The sequence below is a fragment of the Acipenser ruthenus genome, chromosome 23 (assembly GCF_902713425.1).
Source record: "Acipenser ruthenus chromosome 23, fAciRut3.2 maternal haplotype, whole genome shotgun sequence".
Lineage (NCBI taxonomy): Eukaryota > Metazoa > Chordata > Actinopteri > Acipenseriformes > Acipenseridae > Acipenser > Acipenser ruthenus.
In genome coordinates this window covers 28891975-28918489 of record NC_081211.1, presented here as the reverse complement: position 1 = coordinate 28918489, position 26515 = coordinate 28891975, and the positions used below count along the sequence as shown (strand labels likewise).

Genomic DNA, 26515 nt, shown 5'->3' with positions numbered 1-26515 from the left:
TACATATATATATATATATATATACATATATATATGTATATATATATATATATATATATATATATATATATATATATATATTACATTCAAGTGTTAAGTGGAGTACAGGAGACATGAGTTTGTTTCTGCCTTATCCGAATACATTTTCTATTTGTTACCTGTGTGTCCCTGTGTGTGTTTTCTGTATATGTTATACAGGTGTGCTGTTGGACTCCCCTTTCACTCCAGCGTGTTCTGTGTTCTGCCCTTTTGGCCCACAGGACCTCGAATCCGGGGCAGGAGTTCTGCAGACTGATTGAGCCGTTATTGTCCCAGCTTGGTCCTGTGAGGAGAAATAGAAGGAGACCACTGTCTGTAGTGAACACTGGCATTAGAAACCCCTGTGGAACCCATTCTTGCAACCCTTCATTGATTGCACCAGGGAGTCCAAATGGAAGCATTTTTGTAAAACGTACACAGTGGTGTGTGGCTTCAGTATATATGTGACGCCTTTGATAACAGGATTATAAATAGCTTTAGATCTGTTTTCAGTGCACAGGTCATTTACTGTGGTGTTGACATTGGTTTTTCAATTTAGAAGCCTGTCCTCTCCCTCTCCTCCCCACAGCCAGGATCTGCGGGGAGCAGCAGCAGTGCATTGTGGGAGGCTGACCACCCTGCCGGCCCCTTTCAGAGCGAGGTCAGCGCTCGGATTCCAAAGACGTGCATTACATCACTGTGACAGTGCAAATCTACCTGCATTACTTACACTTCAGTCTTCCGCTTCAACTCCAGCATTACATCCAAAGGCTTGCCTTGTGCATAAACAAGGCATTGTTTGACCCCCTCACACCCCTATACTGTACAAACAACCTGCAGAGCGGTGTCAGAGCCGGCACTCGCTGGCTTTAATCTGGTTGGGTGGGTATTCCACTAGTTATGCAGGTTCAAGAACAAACATTTGGCAGTCCAGGCTCTAAAACGTTTTCTTAAATATGCTCGTATTTATTGTCCTGGGATTAGTACTGTAATGAAAACAAATTCCTGGTTTTAATATGTGGCTAGCCAGACATTTAAAAGCCTTGAATCAGAGATCTTTTCAGAATCTGTGCATTTTGCATGTTTCCAGCTGGAGTATTTAACTTGTACAGTGATAGTAACCGCTACAGATGTTTATGAAATGATTGAGAATAACTTCCGACTTGTGGCAGCAGGGACAGGATGTATAAACATAGTTTAACTTCAGATTGAGCTGCCTTGTGTGCTTGTTAAGGGAAATACTGAGCAACACAAAATGTAACCTGTAGTGTTCGCTGTGGGAAACTCTGCGAAGACAGACTGTTTCAGTGCACTGACTGTACTGCGATAAAGACATTCATCTTTATGAAGCTAAATTTGTTGATTCTATAGGGTGATGCCAAAGCTGTATGTATCTATTGTATAATAAATATGTTTTTTTTTTTAAGTTTTGGCAACTTCTCGAACGCCATTGAGTTCACACAAACTGCTTTAAAAAAAATGTAATTAAAAAATCAAGAGAGAGAGAGAGAGAGAGAGAGAGAGAGAGAGAGAGAGAATGCTCCAAACGAGATGTTTTTTTCTAAATTCCATGAGGTTTCTATTGCGTAATCACAGGTATTTGGGTTATTTTGCATACTCCTGCAAGCGATGATTGGAGCTCTCCACAGAGGCCTGTTGTCAGGCTCCCTTATCTTAACCTGTTCCATTAACTGCTTGATTTCTACAGGTTCCCACCGATTTCACAGCCTGCGGGGTCAGGGGTCGTCGATACTGCACTGCATGAAGGCTTGTGTTGGAAGCAGTGTTGCCGTGGAAACATGTGAAGACATGGCTATGTAACCCTTTCAGTCCTGAATTCTTTTTGTCGAGCTGAAAAATAAACTTTATTCCAGCCATGTTATAAATTTGCATGGGGAAAAAGAACATTTGCCAACGTAGCAAGGAGTTTGTTATAACTGTTAAGTGGGTACCTGAAGACCAGCACTAGGGTAGAATTGGACAGAACCTGCCTTTCTAATGCTGCATTTGTGCTGGGTCTGAAGGACTTGCTTAGCGCCCAGAGTACCAGCTGCACTACAGCGTGTGTGTGGATACACAGCACCGTGGCAAAGTGGTAACAGCTTTGCATTCTGGCAGTGCTGCTGCCCATTGCCGGCACAAGTACAGTGAGGTGAAGAAGTGACAGCTCTGGGTTGTAAATCACTGCTGCCTTGCAGGACCTTGTCAGAATAGCACAGAAATCTTCTGGCATTTCTCCACAGACACTGTAAAGCACTTCCCATGAAATTCACATTTTAGACCACGTTCACAAAGTTTACTCTTTTTTTTTTTTTTTTCCAAAAGATAAAACACAGCTTGATGTCACCCAGCTTAAAATGAATAACCAGTGAGGTTCCTGTAGGAGCTGCTGCATACACCTTAGTTGTGTCTTTTCATTTTTCTTTTTAACTTCATCCCACCAACATGTTTGTTTTTTTAACGCCTCATTTCGAGCTTCGGTTTCTCACTAAAACATTACAGACTGCTGTAACATAAGAAGAAGAAGCAACCATTACAGTCACAGAACAAGCACACGAGGAATGCACCTTACTCTCAAAACAATGCTACACCGCCATCTCCTGTCCAAATAGAGAAACTGCAGCCATTCTTTCAGCTCTGACTTTCTGGGGCTTTGTTTTTTATTTGTAATAACGTGCAATGTTTCCATCATATTAATGAACTCTGGTACTGATACAAAATGATAATAAAAAAAAAAGAATATTGCTGGTGGTAATAATCCACTGGTGGCCATGATTAACTTTTCAGTGTAAGCAAGCTTTTCTTCTGTCTGTGAAGAAACGGATTCTTTCATCAAGGAAATGGAAAACCTCCTGGTATCAGTGAATGCAGTTCTGTCAGAATGCAAGGGACCTGCTGTGCTGGGTACAGCCTGCGCAGTGTAAGAGGGGGGGGAGGGGGGAGAGGGCTAAGTGAACTTCCCCTCAAAGATATACCAATGCACAGCCTCAGCAATTCAATGCCCTGCTTCTATCAGGAGCGGACTCCCAATAGCTGGGGGGGTGTGACATGCATTTCTGTCCACAGAGGTCTAAATGGAGACCGCTGGAATGTGCTGTGGAAGGGGAAGGGGGCAGAGTGGAGTCGGCTATGGAACAGGTGCTGGCAGCCTGGGAGCTCTGTTGTCATCTCTTACTAACTGACCTCTGTGATTCTGCCGTTCTCAAACTATGACCACCTCAGTCAGATTTTTTATTCTGGTGAATATTTCTGTATCATCAATATGCCCTTTGTGTTTTACCCTCAACCCATGGGCTAGAATTACAATTGGGAAATAACTGCTTTATTACATTTCCTGTAAACTAGTATAAATTAAAGCCCACAGCCACTGGTTCTTTCCACAGCAGCTGAGCTAAGTAGCCACGCGACATTATGCCACACCGAATGTGCTTGGAAAAAATCCCAACTGATCCTATTTTCATTTTAAACAGATAAGGTACCTGATTTATAAAGCTGGATAATCCCTTCAGTACAGTTGTGCAACGTGCTTAAAATCGCCTCTAAAACAAACAAACAGATGTATGCACAAGATAAATTGCAAGACGATTATAGACAGCCGGGGTGGGTCATTATTCGGGGTCGATATAGCAGAGTGGTATTGCATTAAAGCTTACCGGCTACTCTGCGTGTAGAGGGTTCGAATCAAGATAACACGACATCACTGTCAGTGACAGAAATGCATTGATGACGTGCCAGGTTTTACTGCTCTGCAAGAAGTGTGTTTATTTATTTATATTTGCAGAAGCAGCACCGGGTAGCTAATTGATTCCACAGGCACACACAAGCAATGTTGTCTGTATAAATCGGTATAAAAATAACTATTTTATGCTCAGACTTATATTTGAATTTTCTCAGAGTAAGACAATGCCGATGCGTTTATATCCTAGTAAAATAAATAAATACATACATAAATGTAAGCTACATTATTTAAGTAAATAATAATAATAATAGTAATAATAATAATAATAATAATAATAATAATAATAATAGGTCACACACAACACATTTCTGCAGCGTCGCTTGTCACAGTACGGTCATTTCCATTTTCCCGAAAGAATGGGGGGGAGCTTAACGATCACGAGGAGGATTTTTAACCACGTATATTTATATTTATTACCCAAATCATATTCTCCGGTTATATGTGACATATTCACGATGTATTGATGGCTCGTTTCACGTTGTGTTTGTGCCTCACTCCATCCACTTTGGTATCAGTTGGTATCTTCCAGTGTCTCTGTGTGGACTAAACCATGTTGAACAAATATTGAGGGAGTCACTTATTACAAAGGCAAGCACTTTTCCCCTCGAAAATGCATGTAATCACTTTTACAGACAACTGGAAAGTCTCAGTAACAATTTAATATAATATTCGAACGGTAGTTCCTGTGAAATAAAGCGCAGCGGCTAAATTTAAGCACCTTATCTCACTTCTAGATAATGGAAACGACCAACGTATGTATCGATGTATATTTATACAGGAAGTGGTATTAAAGGGGCAGCCGGTGGTAGAGTCTGTTCTGTGTTGTGACGGCAGGTATGTTAAAAAAAAAAAGAAAAAGCAAGGTTTGTGTTGCTGTTTATTGTTCATAGATGTAATGCTTGTGTTTAGTGAGGAATTACCTTGTGGGTTCTTGGCTGTCGCGTCTGGTTAGTATCCGCATAACCGGTGTAATTCTGTAGTGTACTAGTCTGCGGCTGAGCTCGTCTGTGTGTGTTTGTTGTGCTGCCTCTGTCGATCACACTTTGCTTTGTTTATGTACGTCTGTGTTCACGTTTTGTGTGCACTCGATTCATAATCATACCGTGGTGTGTGCAGCACAGGTGACATCGCTGCGGTATTGTTTTGTTTACATGACGTACAGCAGTGGAAGGTTAGCGCCGCAGTTTCCTGTGTGGAAACAGTCTGCGTACAGCACTGTGAATGTAAATAGCATTCTAATGATGCGGTGGAAAATGTACAAACTAGCAGTACTGCTAAGTCTTGGCGTTAGCGGAGCCTACTGTACAGATCTCTCTAGTATACATCCAGCTCGGGCTGGTTGCATAAAAACCGACTGGTTTCACAGATTGCAATTAGCACTGATCTTGGACTACCTACTGTAGTAATGTTATCTTAGAGAAGGCAGTCCAAGACTAGTGCTACTGTGGGTCTGTGAAACCAGCCCCTTAAGTGATAAGTTTAAGTATAGTACTTAAGGGTGCATTCTCCCTTAACTAGGGTATTGACTTAAATGTGTTAATACAGTGTTTCAGAGGCTCAGTCTGGGAGTCAGTCAGTACAGTGTCTCGGAGGCTCAGTCTGGGAGTCAGTCAGTACAGTGTCTCGGAGGCTCAGTCTAACATGAGGAGTCGGTCAGTACAGTGTCTCGGAGGCTCAGTCTAACATGAGGAGTCGGTCAGTACAGTGTCTCGGAGGCTCAGTCTAACATGAGGAGTCGGTCAGTACAGTGTCTCGGAGGCTCAGTCTAACATGAGGAGTTGGTCAGTACAGTGTCTCGGAGGCTCAGTCTAACATGAGGAGTCGGTCAGTACAGTGTCTCGGAGGCTCAGTCTAACATGAGGAGTCGGTCAGTACAGTGTCTCGGAGGCTCAGTCTAACATGAGGAGTCGGTCAGTACAGTGTCTCGGAGGCTCAGTCTAACATGAGGAGTCGGTCAGTACAGTGTCTCGGAGGCTCAGTCTAACATGAGGAGTCGGTCAGTACAGTGTCTCGGAGGCTCAGTCTAACATGAGGAGTCGGTCAGTACAGTGTCTCGGAGGCTCAGTCTAACATGAGGAGTCGGTCAGTACAGTGTCTCGGAGGCTCAGTCTAACATGAGGAGTCGGTCAGTACAGTGTCTCGGAGGCTCAGTCTAACATGAGGAGTCAGTCAGTACAGTGTCTCTGAGGCTCAGTCTAACATGAGGAGTCAGTCAGTACAGTGTCTCGGAGGCTCAGTCTAACATGAGGAGTCAGTCAGTAGTGTCTCGGAGGCTCAGTCTAACATGAGGAGTCAGTCAGTAGTGTCTCGGAGGCTCAGTCTAACATGAGGAGTCGGTCAGTACAGTGTCTCGGAGGCTCAGTCTAACATGAGGAGTCGGTCAGTACAGTGTCTCGGAGGCTCAGTCTAACATGAGGAGTCGGTCAGTACAGTGTCTCGGAGGCTCAGTCTAACATGAGGAGTCAGTCAGTAGTGTCTCGGAGGCTCAGTCTAACATGAGGAGTCAGTCAGTAGTGTCTCGGAGGCTCAGTCTAACATGAGGAGTCGGTCAGTACAGTGTCTCGGAGGCTCAGTCTAACATGAGGAGTCGGTCAGTACAGTGTCTCGGAGGCTCAGTCTAACATGAGGAGTCGGTCAGTACAGTGTCTCGGAGGCTCAGTCTAACATGAGGAGTCGGTCAGTACAGTGTCTCGGAGGCTCAGTCTAACATGAGGAGTCGGTCAGTACAGTGTCTCGGAGGCTCAGTCTAACATGAGGAGTCGGTCAGTACAGTGTCTCGGAGGCTCAGTCTAACATGAGGAGTCAGTCAGTACAGTGTCTCTGAGGCTCAGTCTAACATGAGGAGTCAGTCAGTACAGTGTCTCGGAGGCTCAGTCTAACATGAGGAGTCAGTCAGTAGTGTCTCGGAGGCTCAGTCTAACATGAGGAGTCAGTCAGTAGTGTCTCGGAGGCTCAGTCTAACATGAGGAGTCGGTCAGTACAGTGTCTCGGAGGCTCAGTCTAACATGAGGAGTCGGTCAGTACAGTGTCTCGGAGGCTCAGTCTAACATGAGGAGTCGGTCAGTACAGTGTCTCGGAGGCTCAGTCTAACATGAGGAGTCGGTCAGTAGTGTCTCGGAGGCTCAGTCTAACATGAGGAGTCGGTCAGTACAGTGTCTCGGAGGCTCAGTCTAACATGAGGAGTCGGTCAGTACAGTGTCTCGGAGGCTCAGTCTAACATGAGGAGTCGGTCAGTACAGTGTCTCGGAGGCTCAGTCTAACATGAGGAGTCGGTCAGTACAGTGTCTCGGAGGCTCAGTGTAACATGAGGAGTCGGGCAGTAGTGTCTCGGAGGCTCAGTCTCACGCTGTGGTTTTCCTGCAGGTGCTGTGCGTGTAGCTGGTGCCGCAGTGATGGAGCAGTGTTCCTGTGTGGAGCGGGAGCTGGAAAAGGTCCTCCACAGGTTTGTGATGTACGGACACCTCTCGGAGGAAAGCCTGGACGAGCTGCTCCGATACGTGTCCGAGCTCCGAGGGCAGCTGGTCAGCTCAGGTAGGATTACAGGATCACATCATCGCCTCTCTCACACAGTGCTGTAGAGCAGCAGGTATTTTAATTGGGTGTTTGTCTTGAAGATCAGTTCTTCTATAACACTGAATGATAGAAACTTCTAAATGGTTTCTTTTATGTTTTTGTGTAAAAGCAAAAAAAAAAAAAAAAAACACCTTTATTTTTCACTGGAACAAATTATTAATCTGGACCCCAAAATATATATATATATATATATATATATATATATATATATATATATATATATATATATATATATACTCAAAGTATTATCAACCAAGGTGATTTTAAAGTAATTCCAGTAATACAATGTACTGTATGCTGTTGATTCACAGGCATTGTGAGTGTTCGCTTTGACTCCGCAGAGCTAGCTCATTTCTGTGTGTGCTCTAATAGGTCTGAAAGATTCTGACTTGGACGGTCAGTTCTCCCAGGCGATGGGCCGCTGCTGTAAGAATATTAAGGATACAGTGCAGAGGTTGGCTTCCAGCCACAAAGACATCCATGGCAGCGTTTCTAAAGTGGGGAAAGCCATTGACCGGGTAAGTGGCGTCCAGCAATTCATGCATACATGCCTACAGTGCAGATCAACTGTGCGCATATCGGACTGTAACACGCAATGTACTGAACTGTAACTTTTGAAGAGACAAGGGACCCATTTTTATTTATTTATTTTAAACCAGTGGTGATAAAATATTTCGTGCAGCAAGTGAAGGTGGCACTGGTTATTGTGAACGACACGTTTAACACTGATGGAGTTTGACCCTGTCAGCTGACAGATGGGTTCTTCAGTGATACTCTTGGTTCCTGTATCTCCTGCTCAGCCTCTGCTGCCACTGTGTGTTTTTATCAGAATTTCGACGCAGAGGTGAGTGCGGTGGTGGCAGAAAACATGTGGGAGTCCCGCGAGAGGCAGAAGTGCCTGAGTGAATCCATCGTGGAGCACCTGTACCGACAGGGCATGCTGAGTGTGGCTGAGGACCTGTGTCAGGTACGCCGTCAAATCTTAAGCCTCAAAGAGTTAAGACAGCAGAGTCCACCAGCTCCTTTTCCTGTTTAATTTTCTATTTTAGTATGTCTGTTCTTCAGGCCTTGCTTCTGATTTATTAATATCTGTACAACTCTGTGTCTCTCCTCCATTCCAGGAGTCTGGGGTAGTCATTGATAGGAGTATGAAGCAGCCCTTTCTGGAACTGAACCGAATTTTAGAGGCTTTGAGAATGCAGGACCTCAGACCAGCCCTAGAGTGAGTTTCACAGCTATACTGCTGACAATTTAAAAAAAAAAATACCTTGGTGAAAGCCTAATTGATTGCTGTGTGGTTTCCGTGTAGATGGGCGATTGCAAACAGACAGCGCCTCTTGGACCTGAACAGCACCTTGGAGTTCAAGCTGCACCGGCTCTACTTCATCAGCCTGCTGAACGGGGGGATCGGGAACCAAGTGGAGGCTCTGCGATACGCACGCCACTTCCAGCCCTTCGCTGCACACCACCAGAGAGGTCAGGCCAGCCTGTCTGCACACACGCAAACACCTCTTTTTATTTTTAGCATCTCTCTTCTCAAGTGTCTCGTTGTTTTCTGTGCGAGCTGCATAGCTTGTCTGTAAGAGACTGTGGGTTGCTGTATTAATAAAACATTAGCACACCATCGAATGCATTGCAATCCTGTGCATTGACTGCATTGCTTGGGAAAGCAGCCTTGTCCGTGTGATCGCACTGCAGTGCCGTTACCGGAATGATCATGGCTTATGAATACAGTCTGTATCACGCTTTGTCCAGTAACATGCACGGTACAGGAAGGAGTACAGTTCACAGTTGAGACGCTCTGGGATGAAAACACATTCACTCGGGATTATTATTATTATTATTATTTATTTCTTAGCAGTACAGAGTGCTTAACAATTTCATGTCTAAGAGTACCTAAAATTGCACCCAACAATGATTTGCTTTTTGAAAGAAGGTAGCAGTAAAGCTATTGAATGCTGGTAATGCGTAGCTTATCTCCTCAGATATCCAGATTCTGATGGGCAGCCTGGTGTACCTGCGTCACGGCATTGAGAACTCGCCCTACCGCAACCTGCTGGAAACCAACCAGTGGACAGAGATCTGCAACATCTTCACCAGAGACGCCTGCGCGCTCCTGGGGCTCTCTGTAGAGTCGCCTCTTAGCGTCAGGTAAATGTGATCTTAACCTCTGAGAGCTGTTTTTTGTTTGTGAACAATGCTCTGATGCTGTTGAACAATCTGTCTGCCTGTTGGTGGTGGTTGTTTTTCGTTGTTGTTTTTGTTTGTTTTTTTAAATCAGATTTACGCAGTGCCAGTATAGACTGACGCATTCCCACATACCCTGGGCGTGTAAATCTGTTAGCCATGTGTCTCTGTTAACAGGATGAGAAGGTCTAGCGTTATGTTGTAGCAGTGACTGATCTTGTCTTTATGTTACTTTAGCAGCGGTATATTTTCCTTAACATTTTTTTCAGCAGATGGTGCGGCAGGCACGTAACTAGTTACAGCTGCTGTGGTGGGCTGGAGCCTCGCTCCTCATGGTCTTTCCCGATTGAGCTGCTAATTTGGTTTCTTCTCAAAAGTTTTGCTTCAGGTTGCATGGCGCTGCCTGTCCTGATGAACATCAAGCAGGTGATTGAGCAGAGACAGTGCACAGGAGTCTGGACACACAAAGATGAGCTTCCGGTAAAAGCAAATCCCAGGTTTTAATTGTGTGACGTTTCTGTGTCCCAGACCCAGTTTAACAATGGCACATCGCTGGACTACAGGGGGAGTTGGGTGTGAGATTCGGAATGGTATCTCTAGGCTTGTTCTTATACAAGAAAGTATTGTAAGAGTAAAAAAAAAATAATAATAATACAAATGAAATAATCCTATGTTAGATGTCCAGTAATTCAATGTATGTCTCCTGTATTAGTTTTAGATTATAGTGGTAAAAAAAAAAAAATTATAATTTGTCAAATCATGCAATCATTCAGATTGAGTAGACGACAAGGTTAATGTTGATCAGGCGTTCTATGTGAATTTCAGAAGTTGTTCACAGAAAATGTGCCGTTAGCAAGTGGGCACACAGTAGCTACAAAACAACAAGAAACATTAGCTTTAGTAAGCCAACTTCTGTAATGGTCAACCAAAAACGAGTTTTGCCAGTTAGGTCAGCAACAATAGAACCATTTAAAACGGATTTTTAACGTTTAATAGAACGCCTGATATTTATTTGTCAGGCTAATTGTTATTTGAAAGCTTACTTTTAAAATGAAATGTCTTGACAGTAATTGAGGGTAGTTGGGGGTTTGAATAGCAGCGTTTGTTGTGGATTGTTTGCAGATCGAGGTCGACCTTGGTAAGAACTGCTGGTATCACTCTGTGTTCGCGTGCCCCATCCTCCGCCAGCAGACCTCCGAGACCAACCCCCCCATGAAACTGCTGTGCGGACACGTCATCTCCCGAGACGCACTCAACAAACTCATGAGCGCCGGAAAGTGAGGAACAGCAGCACTGCACTGTTAAACTTACCCAACGCATAAACGGGACCCTCGTTGAGTCTCATAATAAAAATCATTACCGATTTATTTAAATTTTTTTCCCAGAAAATGTGTTTTAAGGGAAATTCTCAAATCTGTGGAATTCTGTATGCTTACATACAAACACATGATTGCTATTTATTATTATTATTATTATTATTATTATTATTATTATTAATATTATTTTTAGTAGTAGTATTATTATTAGTATTATTATTAGTAGCAGTATTAGATGTAAGTGTCACGTTGTTAAGTATTTGATGTATTTATTTTGTTTTGCATTGCCAGTATTCAGTGCATGCAGTTACAGTGGTCGTCCTTTTCCTCGTCTCTCCGCAGGTTGAAATGCCCATACTGCCCAATGGAGCAGAACCCTTCGGACGCTAAACGGATCATCTTTTGAAGATGCAGGGTGGCGCAGTGAGATAGGATTCAGGTTGTAATTTACTGGAGATTCAGGTCCCACCTTTGCCGGCACAAGTGTTGCCTTTTGCAGCGGTCAGAGGCCATGCCTTGAGAGTGGCCTGCACCTTCCTGTCTCCTAGATCGAATTAGTTTTAAAAGAGTTAGTGTTGTATGCTAGGGTTGAACCAATAGGCAGTTTGATGATGTAATGCATTAATCAATATATTAATTGGTGTAAAAACATTGAAAGAAGTATAACCGTTCAAGCTGTACTTTCTATATTTCAGGGAAAATAAAAATGAAATAGCAGTTGCTTTGTCAGGTACCCCTGTATGTAAAACCTAGCTGTCCTAACATAACCCCCTCGCTTCTTAAACTGGTCTGAGTGCTCCACCTCCCCCATTGTTTTATTGAGATTGGCATGAAGAGATTTTGAGAGGCACGCATGCACTCTGGTGGTCACTGCACATAGAAGGGTCTCCATCACTGAACCACATAAAAGGGGCGGCTCATTTTAGACAGGCTGCAAGTCATTAAGCTGTCAAATAGTGCATTTCTGTGTTGGCACCAGATATGTGTATACTGTTAACTGCACAGTTGTTTGCCATGTTTCAACAGATCATTCAAAGTCTCGCACACAAGAAGGCATCAAACACCCACAAACCGCTGTGTGTTTCAGTTTGATTTGTTCTTGGGATCACTCATAGCGTTCATGTATTTTCCAGCAAGTTCGGTATCAGTTTGTGAAATGAAACTAGAGTTTAGAGTTAAAGGTTTGATTCTGTCGGACCAAAGTGGACCAGAGGGGAGAGGAGGCTATGCTCGTTCTTATACAAGCAAGTATTAAAAAAACATTTAAAAATAAAAAAAATATGTTAGATGTCCAGTAATTTAATTTCAGTCTCCAGTTTTTAAGTTATAGATTATAGTAGATTTTTCTTTTTTTTTTAATTGTCAAATTCCCATTCAGTGAGTACAAGGAGCCAGTCGATCTTCACGTGAATGTCGTTTTTCACTCGCAGTCCAGAAGTCCTGCACATGGTTATGCTGTATCATTATCCCCATTCTTATTTGTATGGGCATGCCGTGGTACTTGCACGTGTATTGCAGCACTGTGGTGTACAATCTTCCACGCAGTGGTGGCTCGTGCTGTTCCTGTGGGTGAGGTGATGCTCCCTGCACTTTACAATAGAAGGGTCACTGTTCTTTATGAATTGGACTTCCGTGACTATTTTCTCTGTATGTTTTGATCTTAGCAGTCAATATATATATATATATTTTTTCTGTAAATCATCTGCATTTTAATATTATTACCCCAATAACCATCTACATAAGTGCTTTATAAACGCATACAAAGAATTGCAAAAACTCTTCTTTCATGCTTGACAGGCAGCAGAACTGTTCTTGCCTCACAAGCTGTTCTGACAGTAGCTGTGTATGCTGGTGCAATGGGGTCGTTCAGCATTGTGTAGGTTTGCATGTGTCTGTCACTGTTAAATTCTTAATGTCCAGCCTTCCTGGCATAGTAAACGCTGACTCGGAATCAGACTCCGTCTTCTGCAGGACCACACACAGGTCTTCAAGGACCAGTGTGCAGTTTTTGGACAGAGAGGACTCCAGTGTGGTTAAGGATGCTTCTATTTAAGGAGTGATTTCTATGTAGAATAATGGTTGTATGTAAGCTGCTGTTCTTCATTTGCCACCACTGTTTACATGCATGTTTCACACATGACCACAGTCACCATGCCATTGTTCTTCGTGGGCTGTAGAAAGCACCACAAGCCCCTGCTGTTCCAAGTCTAAGCACATGTTCCAGCTTAACAGGAGGCAACTAGAAAAGCATGGATCTCACAATTGCATTGGAGTGGGTCTGTGTTTCCCTTGTTTGTGTCTAGTCTTTGGTTTTGCTGCTTGCTATATTTAAGTGTTGCAAAATATAGGCAGCCTAATGTAACCAAAGCCTTTTGTGTGTGTGTGTGTGTTTCTGTTATCTCTGTAGCTGCTGTAAAGCAAGACGCTCCATGCAATCAACACTTGCCTTTGTGCTGTCGCTTGGTGCCACCTGGGCTGAAAAAACAGAAACCTGTTAAAGTCTACGAGCATTTTATACCTGAGCATTAATATGTAGCAACTCTGCATTGTAGGACAAAAATTAGCATTTCGTTCTGGTTATGTTTATGTTCATGTAATTTTTATTGTAAATAGTTAACCTTTAATAGTCTGTTTCATATTATACATGCATATTAAATACAAATAAAACACAAATCTTTCTACTCTATCCCCACCTCTGACGTTTGATTCTTTGAAACTTTTAAAATCTAAACATCATTCTGTTCTGCTCACCACAAAGTTTCTTGTAGTAGTTTTTTTTATTTTTTTATTTAGTGGTCACCAGTTATTTTTTGTATTTTTCTCCCAATTTAGAATATCCCTTGTAGTAGTTTGAAGCTCTTCCCTAGACGAATGGTGGGTACATTTAACAGCTTGTGTGATAACATCTGTGCTATGGGCCATGCTGATCAGTCCTAGATTAGAATAACTAGCTGCCTGATCTGATGCCAAATATTCCATTAAATCAGCCAAGGGAAATGCTGTACCAATTCATGCAAATAAGGCCATTGCTAGCACCCTGACTCCAGTTTTCTTCAATGAGGAAATGGGGGGGAAAAAATGAGATTGGCACAAACGAAACACATTTGATTTGCTTTTATTTGAAGTGCTGCATTCAGCCCAGGAGGTCAGGACACACACTAGCAAGGTTTATCATGTCTTACATTTAACTTTTAACAGTGAGGCTTCGTAATTTCTCAGGACTGTATACCAGTCTATATATTAGATTTTTTTTTTTAGGCCCGGAGTAGCAATTTTGTATTAATATATACCGGTATATATTCTTCTTTTTATTTTATTCTGGGTGACCCTATGTAAAGCAATTACAGCTATTTAATTACTTGATGTTTAAATTATACTTATTTTCAGATTCTTTCGTGGTCCAACACCAGCAATACCCAGCAGATAGAGAAACTTGCACCGATGGTACATTCGAATCCTTATGTAGCATTCAGCTACTGTCTTTATCAGACGGAAAACATGGTTGCTGTCCGGTGTGGAGTCAAACATGTGCTCCTGCAGTGTTGGAAAGATGGTCTTCTCTCCCACGTCACACAGCACAACGCTGCCTATTGTACTGACCTGGGGCCTGTGGCAGGTCGCTCCCTCGGGTTGTGTACAGAAATCGTTTGAAGTGTGTTTCGGCAGCTTGGCACACGATGATAACGCCGTCTGACACCCCAATCCAGTCTTTCGGTGGCAAGCATTTCTGCGATGAATTGTCTGGAGCGTCAGTGGTCAAGGCAGAGAGGCAGTCTCTACACTGTGTACGTTTCAGGACCATTTTTACCACATGATCAGCCAGGAACGCGATGGCTCTCCCTGCGTAAGATGAAAACGAAACGATGTCGGGTATCTCGGCAATGTCCTGCTCGCTGTGTACTGGTGGCATCTCTTCCAGATTGAAGCGGCGCGAGCGTGACATGTCCAGCGTGTCCACCGATCCTTCATGAATAACGTAAGAGTCGCGAATCGCATACAGTATTGCTGCTGCATCGTGCTCTCTGCAGTTCTCAGCTGGCCTCCTTGTGTCATGAAGTTGCAGCAGTCTCTTATACGCTGCCACAAATTCCCCAGCCGACGGATTGTAATTATTCCAGAAGCTTTGAATCCGTACTGCACTGAAGAAGAGCTCAAGGTTATCCTGGCTGAACTTGTACATCAGAAGGTTTTTCAAAGGGGGAGTCTTCAAAGCAACCAGGGAATCGTACAGAGCCAACGCAGCCTTGGTGACTGCCAAGAAACCGATAAAGGGCATACTCAGTCTAGACTGGTGCATGGGAGTCCCAGCCTGGGATTTCAACTGGAAAATGTAATTCTGAGCCTTATAGAGGAAGGGTCTCCACAGAGCCTCATTGGCTAAGCACATGGGTGCTTTGAAGTTTTTGGCCAGGGGGTTTCTGGAGTTGAGCAGGTCAAAGAGTGCGTTGAACCTGCGTATGAATTGGACTGTGGCCTCGCACCCCTGGAACTGCGGTAGTTTTAAGACCACGCAGCAGAACTCCAGGCTGTCCGCAATCCTTGCGCTGATCATTTCAGAAACCAGATTCCTGTGCAGCTTCTGATTCCACCCCGGGGGGTTGGGCGTTGCTGGCAGTTTGCATCCAGCTGACAAGCCCTCCTTCTCCTGCAGCTTGTGGAGCTCCTCAATATACGTCCATTTGATGAGTTTGCCGTCTCCGTTCAGAAGCGTTCCCTCCATGGCCAGCGCGACCCCTAGGAGCCTCGACATGTGGCAGAGATCTGGAATTAAAAACACTTTTTTAGAAACATCCGACGGATGAGGAAACCAAGTTGCAGGATCGGGCAGCTCAAGCTCAGCTCCCAGCTTTGCAGCCATGTCAAAATGACAGCTTGGCCCATCGCAAGACAGGGAGACTACGGTCACCCCAACATCGTGCAGCTTTCGCAGGCAATCTGCCACCAGGTTTGCACGCTCCTCTCCAGATAGTCCACGTATCAGAAAGTAGCCGCATGGCACTTTCCAACTGGAGGTCAGCGACACAGCCATGAACACCAACGCCTTGGTGGCTACCGGCGTGGATTCATTGTCAATCCCTGTGCCAATGTCCACAAATCCACGATATTTCATCCCGTCCCACTCAATCTCCTTGCACAGGGACATCTCGTTAATTAGAAGCGCACATATCACCTCCTTCTGTCTTGACCTGGCTTCGTTCACCTGGAATCTCAGAGCGGAGAAGACCTCCTGGCTGAATCCAGGCTCACCACCCGCTCCAGCATACCAGCTCCGGATCACGGCCAGAGGAGGGAATGGCAGATCGAAAGTGTTCACCACGTAGCTGTACGCCTTGGTGTCCGAGTAAAACTGAAGCGTGAGGGCAAAAGCCTGCAGCTCTGGCGGGTAACTGTCCCTCAGATCCTTCTGCTGGGCTTTGCTCTCCAGGAGGCTACGCAGATCAGCCGGCGCCAGGTAGGAGAACGTGATTTCGAGCATGTCCGCCCCCTCGGCTGAAATCATGCGTTTTCGTTTCAAATCATCGACCACCGTAGCCAGAGACAGAACTTTCTTCCTCCGCTTCTTTAGCTGCTGTGGGCTCTCCGGAACGCAGAAGCAGACCTGTGAGGAGGCACCGCTAGGGGGGAGGTGCTGTGAGTCTGTCGGCTCCACTTCAGGACTTTCCATCACTGATAGTTACGACGGCTGTTCTTGTGCTCGAGGGCTGGGGGTTCACAGTATCTCCGCTTTACAACCTAGAAAGCAAAAGCCAGGAAGTGGACTTTAGCAGATCAAACAGTGGACAGGGGTTCATGGTACTGCAAGTGGCGTTTGGGCTGCAAAACAAGCAACACAAACAGATGGCAGCATCTTGTACTCTCAGCAAACGGCACAACTACACTGAAGCCATAGCTTTCCTCAGGTGGGGGTGACCTCCCTGTAGCACTGAAACGGGCTAATACTGTACTAAAGCAATCAATATGGCGTGGGAGAATGTCTTTGTTTATTTGCAAAGGCTAAGAAGTAAGCCATAAATAATTCTTAACCATTTGATCACTTATCAGGTAAACATAGAAACAAATGAGCACAGGAAGTTTGTAATCGCAAAGCACTGTATGCCATTAAGACCCATTTACAACGATACGTTCATATCATTCAATTGAATCCCCCACAAGAAAAGTACAGCAAAGTGCATCGCTCTATAGAAGCCGTGGGGAAAATACACTGTGCTTTAGCTGGATCTATTTTCTGCTTGGATCTATTTTTTGAAATCTGTATAGAAAACAGATGTTGCAGAAAACGACGTGGTGTCTTGATCAAACTAAATAAATTCGTATTCTTTAAATTACCAGCAAAGGCACAGCACAAGACTAGTCCTCTCCCCGTTCGACTGTCGCGCTTGACTCGGACAAACCAATCATTTGTCGCCGGGATCAGGGGTCATAATTAAATACATTTATACCCGCAGATCGCGATGGCAAAATCTTAGGTCACAGTTGGGACACACGAACAGTGGCAGCCGGTATACTGTTTTGCTTCGCTTGGCGTTTTTAAAGGGATCGATTTACGTTTCCAAGGAAACGCATTTTTCCTGTAAACGCCAGACATTATCCACGTTTTGTTACACTAAAATACGCCCCTCCGCTTCCGCTCTACCCTGATCCTTGATTGAGTTCCGCTTTCTGTTGTGGAGAGAGCTACTAGTGCTGATCAGCATAATAATATCGCATCAACAATAACCACAAGGGATCCATCCTTCTTAACTGAACGTTTCGTGTATAGTGAAGCCGGTATTGGTCGTGATCGTAAGTCGTGTATTTTGGAGGATTTCTGAAAGATATTTAACCTCTGTTGGTGCTGCACTGTGTTTGTGGTGGGACTGACAAGCTGTGCGGACACTGTTTACTGAAGACTCGGGCTGGCATTGTGAAAGAGAAATTTTGCAACATTTTGCAACAGCTCAATCTCTTTATTAAAAATTAAATGTCAGTTAATACTGCAGACAATGCACACGCCAAGCACCTGTTTTTAAAGGTAAGACCAGTACGTTTATTTCTACATTCTGTTTCGTTTTGTGCTGCGTGTTTTACTTTCACAATGATGTGATTGCCTAGTCATAAATAGATTTGGATGTCGTTACCAATTGACCGTGTTGATCTTCATTTAAACTAGAATTAGGTGTGCTGTTCTCTAGAATCGACCATCAGTGTATGATTATTACATATGCATTTGTTACGGCATTAATTGTATTTGTTGGTATTCGAGCTGGGGGGAGGTTGACGGATCAGGGCTTAAAATGACAGTTCTGTGATTCAGAAGAACAACGTACAGAACTGTATTTAATAGACATCTGAGTAATTCAATTGTATTGCTGATTTGGTAGGTTGAATGCTGGTTATTTTTTTATGTCGATATGTATTTAGAACGACACACACAGGAAGTATATATGCAAGATCGTGTAATTGCAAAGCTGATGCAGCGAGTGTGTGTATATGACGTGTTAAAGTTTCGTTTTGAGAGAGTGAAATGTGTTTTTTTATCTGATCGTGTAAAGGTTCAGGGTGTGAACGTGAGCGTTTAGGATTGAGAATGCAGCTGAATACTGTCCACGCGTATATAGGGTGGTAATTTGCAAGGTATAGATAAAGCCCCTTTATTCAATTGCTCCTCCCCTAATACCTCTACATTATAAAGTAACCAGATTGTTCCATTTGTTCCCCAGGCCGTTCTGTGAACCACACCCAGCCTCCACCTGTGCTGCTATGCCTCTGGTTCATGGTCAGTACAGCTATAAACACAGATACCTTGTAATGTTATTCCGTGCATTTACACAGGTATTGTATTACTAAACGCGTTTCATAAATGTGTATTATCAAAAATAAAACCAAGAAATACAAACAGTTTGAGGTTTTCAGATTTAATATACTGTAAAAATGCTATGATTTATGTAGCTTGATCTGTGTCTCTGATTAACTTTATTTCTGTGTATTCATTTTAGTCTGTGGTTGATAAATTGAGATTTGATTGATTTTCTGACAGGTAGCGACCGTGTTCCTGTATGGAGATTGGGCTTCATTAGTTTAATACAGGGTTTCCCCCTTTATAACGCCTGTTATGCTGCAGAACCAGTTATAAGGCTGCATGGTCGTGGCTTCCGTTTGCTCCATAATACCATTTCACTCGCTAGCACTTTCATTGCCGTTATAATGTGGAACACAAATAGCACAGTCTCGTAACTCTGGCTCCTCACTGGATCATTATAAAGGGGGAGCACTGTACTGTGTAAGGCCTGATAAAGACAAATACAAATACAAAGCCCTTGCTTTCTCTCCCCAGAACGAGCTCTGGATTGAGAAGGACCCCCTGCCTTAAGGAAGTCACCCCAAGTCCCCTCCTCCCCTCCCGAACCCCAGAATGAGTGGCCAGCGCGTGGATGCCAAGGTGGTGATGCTGGGGAAAGAGTACGTGGGCAAGACCAGCCTGGTGGAGAGATACGTCCACAAACGCTTCCTCGTGGGGCCCTACCAGAACGTGAGTCCCCTCTGCGCTGTTCTTTCTCGTTTGCAATTATCCTTTTCCTCAGTCTGCAGCTCTGGTGGATAACTGTCCTGTTCTAATATTATGTGAAATTGTTTTCAAAAAGAGTTCTCCCAAACAACTAAGTTTGAGAACCTCTGCTGTAAGCTCCGGGTATACTGGCACACTATGGCACTGCTGGGTCAGTAGCTAGAGCCCTCTTCTCAGTGCTTGGAGTTTGTGTTGCGTCAGACCCTGCTTGCTTTCTGTTGCAGACTATCGGAGCAGCATTCGTTGCCAAACCAATCCAAGTAGGAGAGAGAGTGGTGACCCTGGGGATCTGGGTAAGTGGCAGCCTGGGAACCCTGTGCTTCCGTTGTTTGTACAATTTGGGATCTTGTGTCACAGAGAGAAGGCTCCCATTGCAATGTTAACTCAGGGATGAAAGTGTTCAGTGTTTATACAGCACTGGTGCACTGCACATTGTACTGTTATTACTGTCAGCAGTAACGTTTGGCCACAGAGCAAGTTAAGAAACATATTAGAATCAAAGGGAAACAATAGATACCTAAAGGGTGTGGCTTTGTCTAGTATGCAGAAATGAATAGCTGGTGTGTGTGCTTGTGTTTTTCTGTGTTGTAAACCTGTTGCATTCCCAAACAGCCCTGGTGTTACACTGCACATACAGGTGCCTGTTTTCTAACTGAACAGAGTTTACATTCAGGTCAAGCATATAACGTCAGTGTTTCCCAAGTCTCAGAAGATAGTCACCGGAGCCAGCCAGATAGCTGTGCTGGATGTGTGTCCACCCTGCTAAAGCAGTGGTGTTCTAGTACTTCTCAAACCCCTCTACACAGTATGCAGGCTTCAGAACGCCACCACCAGGAGCTGCTGTATTAACCTTGCATCTCTCTGTGCTCTCCCAGGACACGGCCGGATCAGAGCGCTATGAGGCCATGAGCCGGATCTACTACCGAGGAGCCAAAGCAGCCATCGTGTGCTACGGTACGGGCTCACATCCGGCACAGTTCAGACCCGGGTGCTGTATCTGGGGCCCCGATACGGGAGCCTTGTGCAGACTCTCTCCAGCTTGCTGCTAGTGCTATGACAGCGGGGCAGCTGGGATTCAGTTTCCAGAGATGAGACTGCGATTGCATAGCAGTTTGATCCATTCCTGGTTTTACTATGAATTCAATAAGACACACCTGAGCTTGTTACCTATACACTGTGGCTTATCAAGCTGGTAGTAAAACCTGGAATGGGTGACCCTGCTATGCAATAGGAGTCTGATTTCCATCCCTGTTTTCACCCAGTGCTGTTGTACTGAAGATGGCTCAGTATTTAGCAAGTGGAGCAGGAGATACAACCATTCTCGTGAGTACAGTGGACAGGAGCAGATAACCGTTGGATCAGAGTGCGTTTCCTTATTGCCTTTCTCCAAGAGGATGTCCCTGATAATGGAATAGCCAGGCTGTACAGTACAGGGTTGGGTATCCAGGAAGGCTAGCAACCAGGTAGTTCACTCGACCACTACCTGTTGTCTTGCAAAACTTTTAATTATTATTATTATTATTATTTGTTTATTTAGCAGACGCCTTTATCCAAGACGACTTACAGAGACTAGGGTGTGTGAACTATGCATCAGCTGCAGAGTCACTTACAATTACGTCTCACCCGAAAGACGGAGCACAAGGAGGTTAAGTGACTTGCTCAGGGTCACGCAGTGAGTCAGTGGCTGAGGTGGGATTTGAACCGGGGACCTTCTGGTTACAAGGCCGTTTCTTTAACCACTGGACCACACAGCCTCCTTAATTCCCATGTCTCTCCACCAGGTGGCAGCTGTGATAGCTTCTTGTAAAACGGTTTGGCAGGAGCTCTCAGGATGTGAGAGTTGAGGAAAGCAATTCCCTGAAACCGCACCTAAATCCACAGCATCACGGCATCAGTAACTTTTACCTTTAACGCACGGGTTTGTTTTTTTCTTTGCTGCTTTAGATCTGACGGACAGTAGCAGTTTTCAGAGGGTCCAGTTCTGGGTGAAGGAATTGCAGAGCTGTGAAGAGGTGAGTGTGTTCACCAGCTCTCTGCCCAATGGGTTCATTGCCATTAGAGATAGGTGTTTATCTACTCAATGCCATGTCTGTGATTCTGCAAACATACACATCTATTATTTGACTTAGTTATGAAGTGGTTCCTGTACTTCAGATTGTGTACCTTTAGCGTGGTTCGCTGTCGTGTTAGATGTGTTTTAACAGCCCTGTTCTTCCCTGTATTACAGCTTTAGCGTGGTTCACTGTCATGTTAGATGTGTTTTAGATGAGGTTCTACACTGTTCCCCAGCTCCAGGTACAAAGCAAAGACAAAACACAGTCCTGTGCATCTTCTCCTTAGTGTTGAAATCGTTGATTTTTCAGCTGTGCAGAATCTACTTGTGCGGCACCAAGAGTGACCTCGTTGGGAATGACCGCAGCACGAGGAAGGTGGATTACCACGATGTCCAGGACTACGCTGACGGTACGGACCAGCCAACACCAACCAATCATTAAGGCAGGCAGGAATTGCGACAAAGCAGTGTGAAAGGGTACCGTTCAGGTTCCACCCCTGCTTTCACTACGAGTTAAGGTGACACAGACACACCTGAGCTTGTTACCTGTACACTGTGGCTCATCAAGCGCGTAGTAAAGCTGCTATGCAGCAGGAGTCTCATGTCCATCCCTGGTATAAGGCCCTTCACTGATTCTGTATTTAATCTGCAGAACATTCTTAACCGAGGAGTAAACCTTGTTTGAATCCATCGTCTAGAGGTGTCTCGGGGGTGGTGTTATATACAAACATGCACGCATGCTCTTCTCTCTGTGATTGCATTGAAAACTAGCTGCGACGGTGCTGTTCCTGTGATGGTATTTAAAACAAGCTGTGACCATGCTGTTCCTTTGTCTCCTCTCCTGCAGAGATAAAAGCTCAGCTGTTTGAAACGTCGAGTAAAGAGGGTCGGAATATAGGTGAGTGACCCCTTTGCGTTCCTATGAGGTTTATTCTGCAGGAGTGCCAGCAAGGTCCCTGTGGGGATTGTGTTGCCTGTCCATGTCTCTCTAGCGGCGCGTCTAAACATTGAAGCGAATTGATACAGTATTACAGTACCTGCTAAGGGCATGTTGCACTTGAGGGTCAGGGTGACCCAGTCGGCTGCTGGTCAGAATGACTCTTACCCTTTCTACCCCTATGCCTTGTCCTTTTCAGATGAGCTGTTCCAGAAAGTAGCCGAGGATTATCACAACAGCACCTCCTTCCAACTGATGACCGGTAAGGAGTTCCGGGGCTCCGCCCTGTGCACTATGATACACGGACTGTGTGTTTGTACATGTGCCTCCTGTAAGAGAACACCACTGAGCATGCCCAACACCCTCGCTTCTAGTAAAGGAATTGTGTTGGAATAGAGAACAGGGTGCTGTCAGAATGCTGGGGTACAGGCTGCATGGAAACGCACTGAATCTCTCCTTCTCCTGTTTGCAGAGGAGAAGGGGGTCGACCTGGGACAGAAGAGGGACTCCTATTTCTATTCCTGCTGCCACTGATCCGGGACCGAGGCATGCCGGGGGAGGGGGAGGGGTCCGCGTCCCATCCCAAAACATTTGTTGCTTTTAAAAAAGAAAAAAGACATCACGTAAGCAAGCCAATAAGAAGCGGGATTCGGTTTGGAACCAGCGAAGGACTAAAGTGCTGGCCCATAATTGGCTTAATAATCCCCTCTTTGTAGATATTATGAGCTAGCCTAGTTATTTAAATGCATTGTGACCATTCTGTTCAATGGTTTTTTGTTAATTATTTTTTTATTGCACCGTGCTTGCTCACCCTGGCTGCACCCCTAACTGGACTGCTGCAGACAGGTCTTGCACTTCCACACTCGAATCTTGCCTTGCAATAGGTTTATTTTTCTCATTGAAACTTTTAGCCTAAAAAGTAGGAATTTAAGATACATGCTTACTGCGTTTTAACAGCGTTGACAAAGCGAGTCCTGGGGTTACAGTATGCACTGCCTCAACATTTTTTTTTTTAGCAACATTTGTCTAGTTTTCTGAATTCTAGTTTATCAGCCTACTGTACAATACAAAAAAAAAACCAAAACACATCAGTACATATTGCAGCATGATTTGGCGAGATGGGAGTTCTGTAACAACACAGTGAACAAAAAAAAGCTATTCTGTGAGGGATGTTGTTTGCAGTTTTATAAATAAATCTGCCGATTTTAGAGCGTGCCTAAATCCAGCATGCAAAGCATGTACGTTATATTTTATCTGTTTATTTATTGAGGGCTCGTTCAAACAAAAGCACCGTGCAGCTGAGAAATGTAAAGCTGACAAAAGCTACTCCTGCAGCACAAAGCTGGAGGCGTCCGCACTGCAGCGATTCACTAAAAAAACGTGGCTGTATCGATCTAGTGCTAAATATCAAAGCTCTCGGACAGCCTGAAGCAGCGACTTCTCTCTCTGCGAGTGGCAGTGTTCCTGAGGGCGTCCCCGGCGATGGTCTGAAACTGGAGTGCTTTCTCTGTAGCTGCTTCCAGGCTTGGTTCCTGGAACAGTAACAACCAGCACGTTTCCAGCGGTGGCTAGCGAGTCGTTTGGTTCGTTGCATTGCTGCTGATGTGGAAGCAAAGAAATGAAACGCTGTAGGTGACGGAGTCTCCACACTCGCGATCAGGACAAGAAGCTTGATGAATGGGGACCACATTGACTGGACAGACACTGGCTAGAGAGAGCGCCTGTGATCCATGCTCATACTCTGCCGAGTGTTTTTATTTTTTTGGTCTGCACTTTACTAGTGTTTTCACGGCAGCATTGTTGGGCCTGTACTGTTTCACCCTGAACACATCTGTCTCTCTGTGCTTTGACAGTGGCACCGATTGTTCCGTTTTAAATCAAACTACAAATAAAACCATTAAATATGGTATTTTTAAGACATGGTTAAAAACTGAAATCAATAGGATACGTTGGTTTCAACTGTAGCTGGATATAGATGCAGATGCCTTAATGTTTTTTTTTTATTTTAAATGAGTTTAATTTCATGTCTTATTAAATGGCTGTGGATTCAAGCATCTGATCTCATGCTTTTAACTTGTTTTTATTGTTTTAATACAGTAGATGAATATTTATTTGATCTAGTATTTTCAGGTAGCCAAAGTTTGACTTATGTGAAAGCTTATGAAAAAACGTTACTGTTGTATTTTGTTCCTTTAACATTGCATTTTTAAATCGTTTTTCTTAATGCAAGAGAGTCAGACGCAGGTTCTGTAAACTTACCTGGTTTATATGGTCTGGTCAGCTTAGGCCTGCTGTCTCTATGGCAACAGCGTGACATCACTTGACCAGCAGAACAGCCAGACTTCACAACCGAGTCTCCTGTGGGACTGGCAGTAATTAAAACATGTAATATAATCAAAAGTGTGAAGGTTGCAACGGAATTTTGTGGAGTGTTATCTATAAACAATAAAAAATATATAAAATCAAAAAAATATATATCTTTTCTTCTTTTTAAATCAAATACAAATGAAGTTCCTCCCCCCCTTAATAAAAAGTACCTTGATGTGATTTGAAAAGTTGCTTGCAGGAAATCTCTACAATTTGAATTGCATGTGGTTCGTAAGCAGGGGTTAGTAGCAGCTATTGTTTTTTAAAATCCATTTTCAGACACGGATGTAGAGAAGACTGTATTCCCCACTGTTGTTACTGGGAGCAGTGAAGACAGTTCCACACTGGGGTCATTTTACTTGCAGCTTTACCATTTTAAAAGGGCACTTCAGTACCATTGTGCATCCCATCAGTCTTAGCAGAGGTCAAGTGAACGAGAGGCAAACACATGCAACACAGGGCAGGCTGGGTGAAGTTATGAGTAAAGTAAAACTTTACTTACAGTATTCTTTATTATATACAAATGACTACAGTACAGTTCCAGATTCCCTTCACAAGGCAGCGTACTCTCTTTATCAGCGATTTCTTTACTAAACATACAGACAGTTAACCACAAGGAAGAGGGGGTGATGCTAAGATACTGAGGGTAAGAGGCACAGATCTCTGAACTCCAGCAGGCTAATATAGTTATATATATATATATGTATCACACACACACACAGTATATAAAACAAAATATCAACAGTAATGATTTTCACTGCAGTGTCAGTTTTACATCTGCTTTTTCGAGACTTCGATTGTATAAAACACTGAAACACCAGATAAACTACCAAAGGACATGGATCTACAAAAGGAATCAAACAATACCAAAAAAATAATGAAATCATAATAAAAATGGTCAAAAAAGACCGGTTTAATGATGCTTGAACTCTGATGTCAATTTCCACCAAAAAAACAGAAAAGAATGCTGCATGATCAACATAACCTGACATCAGAAAATCTGAACATGTGTATCTAGGACTCGCCAGTATCCCTTAAATCACAGCTATTGTGTTTGTTTATTTATTTACTTTTAAAACGATTCATCGTCTTCGGTCTGTAAAAAACAGCATGCTGATAGCTTTAGTACAGATCAGACTACAAATGATATCTTAAACTGCTGTGTATGCATGAACATGTTCTTTGAGAAATGCATGCTACACACCAGTTGAAAAAATCCTGTAGTTTTAAGACCTTACGGGATAAATTGGTGTGCACACCAGTGCAAATCTAATCCCATACAATTGCAATACTCTTAACGGTGTTTTATGATTAGTGTATTTATTATTCACATTACGCAGCTGTTAGAACTAGAGGTCCAAAAAGTAGTATGCCACAGAATACTCACGTCAAGTAATGTCCAGCAGTCACCAGCAGATGGCGCCACTGCCATTCACAAAATAAGTAATTACAAACAGCACCAAGTTAATATTTTACCGGTTACAAAATGCAGCTATTTATGTATGTATGCATGTATGTATGTATGTATCAATGATCGGGGCCCCTCTCAGACAGTGTTTTGGTTTTACTCCACACTCCTCTTTACATGTACTATACTCGATTTATCATTTGGTTCTGCAAATAGTAGAGATACTTCCCATTTCACATTCTCTATTCAAAACGCACCTCTCGATTATTATTATTAAACATAAATAAAATCCAGGGGCTCACACAGTCATTATTTCTTGCAGCAATCTCCACAATGTATTTTAAAAGGGGAAGCTAGAGAGTTTATTACAAA

General features: G+C 43.7%; 2 protein-coding genes across 5 annotated transcripts; both read left to right on the top strand.

Moving 5' to 3' along the window:
• Positions 1-4415: 4415 nt before the first annotated feature.
• LOC117431476 (E3 ubiquitin-protein transferase RMND5B-like) lies at positions 4416-13519 on the top strand. Of its 3 annotated transcripts, XM_058997177.1 has the most exons (11): positions 4624-4704; positions 7121-7288; positions 7703-7848; positions 8160-8297; positions 8452-8552; positions 8640-8806; positions 9316-9481; positions 9895-9997; positions 10640-10794; positions 11176-11272; positions 13241-13519. In XM_058997177.1, the coding sequence occupies exons 1-10, from the start codon at positions 4653-4655 to the stop codon at positions 11237-11239; spliced, it is 1260 nt and encodes a 419-aa protein (XP_058853160.1). In that variant the 5' UTR covers positions 4624-4652; the 3' UTR covers positions 11240-11272; positions 13241-13519. The 3 variants fall into 3 exon arrangements, with proteins under 3 accessions (XP_058853161.1, XP_058853160.1, XP_058853159.1); XM_058997178.1 differs by lacking the exon at positions 4624-4704 and adding an exon at positions 4416-4591 and having other exon boundaries at positions 11176-13519; XM_058997176.1 differs by having other exon boundaries at positions 11176-13519.
• Positions 13520-17642: 4123 nt separating this feature from the next.
• LOC131699673 (ras-related protein Rab-24-like) lies at positions 17643-24460 on the top strand. Of its 2 annotated transcripts, none has more exons than XM_058997179.1 (10): positions 17643-17845; positions 18534-18589; positions 19148-19342; positions 19603-19671; positions 20254-20332; positions 21323-21390; positions 21742-21841; positions 22279-22329; positions 22568-22630; positions 22841-24460. In XM_058997179.1, the coding sequence occupies exons 3-10, from the start codon at positions 19226-19228 to the stop codon at positions 22900-22902; spliced, it is 609 nt and encodes a 202-aa protein (XP_058853162.1). In that variant the 5' UTR covers positions 17643-17845; positions 18534-18589; positions 19148-19225; the 3' UTR covers positions 22903-24460. The 2 variants fall into 2 exon arrangements, with proteins under 2 accessions (XP_058853162.1, XP_058853163.1); XM_058997180.1 differs by lacking the exon at positions 17643-17845 and adding an exon at positions 18170-18190.
• Positions 24461-26515: the final 2055 nt, after the last annotated feature.

Coding starts and splice junctions, on each gene's coding strand:
- LOC131699673 (XM_058997179.1), top strand. CDS start 19,226: ATGAGTGGCCAGCGCGTGGATGCCAAGGTGGTGATGCTGGGGAAAGAG. Junction 20,333..21,322: donor AGCAGCCATCGTGTGCTACG/GTACGGGCTCAC, acceptor TTGCTGCTTTAG/ATCTGACGGACAGTAGCAGT. Junction 22,330..22,567: donor TAAAGAGGGTCGGAATATAG/GTGAGTGACCCC, acceptor TGTCCTTTTCAG/ATGAGCTGTTCCAGAAAGTA.
- LOC117431476 (XM_058997177.1), top strand. CDS start 4,653: ATGCTTGTGTTTAGTGAGGAATTACCTTGTGGGTTCTTGGCTGTCGCG. Junction 4,705..7,120: donor GTTCTTGGCTGTCGCGTCTG/GTTAGTATCCGC, acceptor GTTTTCCTGCAG/GTGCTGTGCGTGTAGCTGGT. Junction 10,795..11,175: donor AAACTCATGAGCGCCGGAAA/GTGAGGAACAGC, acceptor GTCTCTCCGCAG/GTTGAAATGCCCATACTGCC.